A 2622-nucleotide genomic window follows, 5' to 3' on the forward strand; every position below is an offset into this window, starting at 1 on the left:
AGTGCTTGCTTGCTTTGTCCCTGTGTTTGTACATGGCTCCCACTTTGGTTCTTACTGTTCTGACAATGTGGGAGGTGCTTTGTTAGAAACCAGACTGATACCACCCACTGGTGGCGATGCCTGCCTGTAGGAACCGTGCGTACTGAATGGTTGTATCTTGCTGCTGTTCATAATGTTACAAAACCTGTGACTACTTGCTGCTGGGTTATAGCTCTGCTTTACTTTAGCTCTTGTCTTCTCTCTTTCCCAGGTCTGCAGAAACGTTCAGTGGAGAACTGTCATTCAATCAGACACTTTGAAAACTCTTTTGTTGTTGAAACAAAGATCTGTCAACAGTGAAGGGTGTTGGATGGGAGGTGACTAGTTCACACCTTCATTGAGAAGTCCAAGTATTAGGCATCGACTTCTTAAATTAAAATGTGCAGTGATAATCAAAAGCCTTATGCATTTTCTGTGTATTGCTTGTATTTCAAAAGACAAAGTCACCATTTCAGCTTTCTTTGATCCTTGGTATAACTTTTTAGTTGTTTCATGTAAATGTTAAATTTGAGTAAGGTTTTTTTTCTTTTTTAGAAGGCTAATACCAGTTTATCTGTTGAATGTGTTTGATTTAGTGTAATCTGGGAATGGCAGAAAAATATATATATATAAAAAAATGTTAACCAATTCCTTGGCTGGAACCAATTCTGTTCACTTTAACTTTCACAGAATGATTACTATTAACAATCTGTGGTTTGCACATCTTGTGTAGTTCTGTAGAATAGCTCTGCACTCCGTATCCTGGCTAAAAAACTTTCTGATCCATATCATTAAAGGTTTATTTTAACTACCATGTGTGAAGCATGTAAATCCAACCTCAGTGAGCATAAACCTTTAACACTACTACCCTGTTTCTTTTTGTGCAATTACTGTAATGAATTCGTATGTATATTTGGAACCTTCCCTGAGCTTATGTTTAATTCTTCTACCTTAGTTTTGGTTTTGTGGTATTTAGTTGTTAGATTCAGGTAGAATTGCTTTAAAGCTTGTCAGGTTTTTTGGTTATGAATTGGTTTATTCTGTAACTTCCTATTTCAAGAATCTGTTCTGGTATAGCTCACTTGTGAATGTGACTGTAGCTGTAACTTTAAACTACTCTGGCTTATATATACTTTTTAGATCAACTTTTTATGAGCAAGTAGTGTTACTACTGCAGTCAGAGCATTGTTCCTTTTTTTGAAAGCTGCAGTATAAAGATAATGAAGAGTTAGTGTCCTGCAGTTGATGAACTTGAGAGTTTTATTAAGGGACTTTATATTGGCATAAATTCTGCAACCCTATAATAAATGTTTCTCTAAAACTTTGGTGTTTGTGTGACTTCATGGAGTTGAGAGTGTGGTACCCTGGTATGTGGCCCTTTTGAGGGAGATGGTGGTTATGGGCCTGGGGCAGCACACAATGCTCTTCCCTCTTACCCCTCTCACTTTTACTTCATTTTCAGCTTGTGGGGCTCAGTTTCTTCTTCCTCCGTGGTGCATAACTTCAGGAACAGAGAGAAGAAAGGACATTTTTGGGAACACGGGGAAGAAAAGACAAATGATCCCCCGAGGGGCAATTCTCAATGAATATTTAGAGCTGTGAACTGACTGCTGAGTGACTTCCAGCATGTGGGCAGTAGCTGTCCGTTGTGGTACAGCAAAGGAAGAATGTATTCTGTAATTCATCCTCTGGTGTGGATGAGGCTTGGTGATTAAAGGTTTGGTTGTCTTGGTGTATTTATGGCAGTGTTAATGAGAAGTCTTTTCAGCATATTATAATAGATGAAGTGGAGGGTTAATCAGCATCTTTATTGTAACACTTTTCAGCATTTACTCATGAGCTTTGCTGTGCTTTGAGCTCAGAGCTGAGAGAGCTGTGGTGAGATTTCTGTGACTAATTGCTCGAAGAGCTAAAGTGTGTACTGAACCCTTCTGGCTATCCTGGAAAGAAACTTGGATTATACAGCTGGAAGTAAAATAGTAAGCAGGCTAACAACAAGGGAGTGAGAAGTGACTACAGGAGAAGCTGCTCTCAGTCATTGTTTATGGGATTGGACAGAGGAGAGGAGTAGAGGGCAGTTCATGGGCAACAGGGAATTCCGCTGCCTTGTGTTGGAAACTGCTGCAGCTCTTCTCCCAAGGCGTGTGGTGATGCCATGCAGAGGGCAGGTCCCATAACTATAGCTTTGGTCTACTTGGCTCTACAATAGTAAGTGTGGGAAAGTATTTGATTATGTACTTAAACTGTCTGAAATAGAATGCTATAGAAAGCTCCAATTATCTGAAACAGGCCAGTGTCACTGGGGGAAGTAGCTGCACTGAGAAGTTTCTGCTACAGACTTATGTGCTTAGGCAAGTTGCTGCTGCGGTGATTTCCTATTCCAGCTTCTCTGAGAAGATAACCTGACCCTTGGGGGGTTGGCCATGTCATTTGTTTTGGTTATCTTGAGTGGAAGGGTTTGGAAACATCTTAGTTGGAGAGAGCAGGAAGCATCCACACAGCATTGAGGTTTGACTTTGTTGAGAACAAAAAGTAGAAATCCTTCAAGCTGTGACTGCAGTGGATGGCTCTTGCTCTAACCTGCTGGCTACCTTTAGACATGCA

General features: G+C 40.4%; 1 protein-coding gene across 1 annotated transcript in view; it reads left to right on the forward strand.

Annotated features, from left to right (window-relative positions):
• Positions 1-1339, forward strand: part of ITM2A (integral membrane protein 2A) — a gene marked incomplete at its 5' end in the record, with an annotated part of 6249 nt that extends 4910 nt beyond the window's left edge. Inside the window, one exon of the mRNA XM_010016864.1 lies at positions 251-1339. Coding sequence (XP_010015166.1) covers positions 251-339 — 89 coding nt within the window. The remainder of the gene's footprint in view (positions 1-250) is intronic.
• Between the last annotated feature and the right edge of the window lie 1283 nt (positions 1340-2622).

The sequence above is a fragment of the Nestor notabilis genome, unplaced genomic scaffold (genome assembly GCF_000696875.1).
Source record: "Nestor notabilis isolate BGI_N333 unplaced genomic scaffold, ASM69687v1 scaffold12976, whole genome shotgun sequence".
NCBI lineage: Eukaryota > Metazoa > Chordata > Aves > Psittaciformes > Psittacidae > Nestor > Nestor notabilis.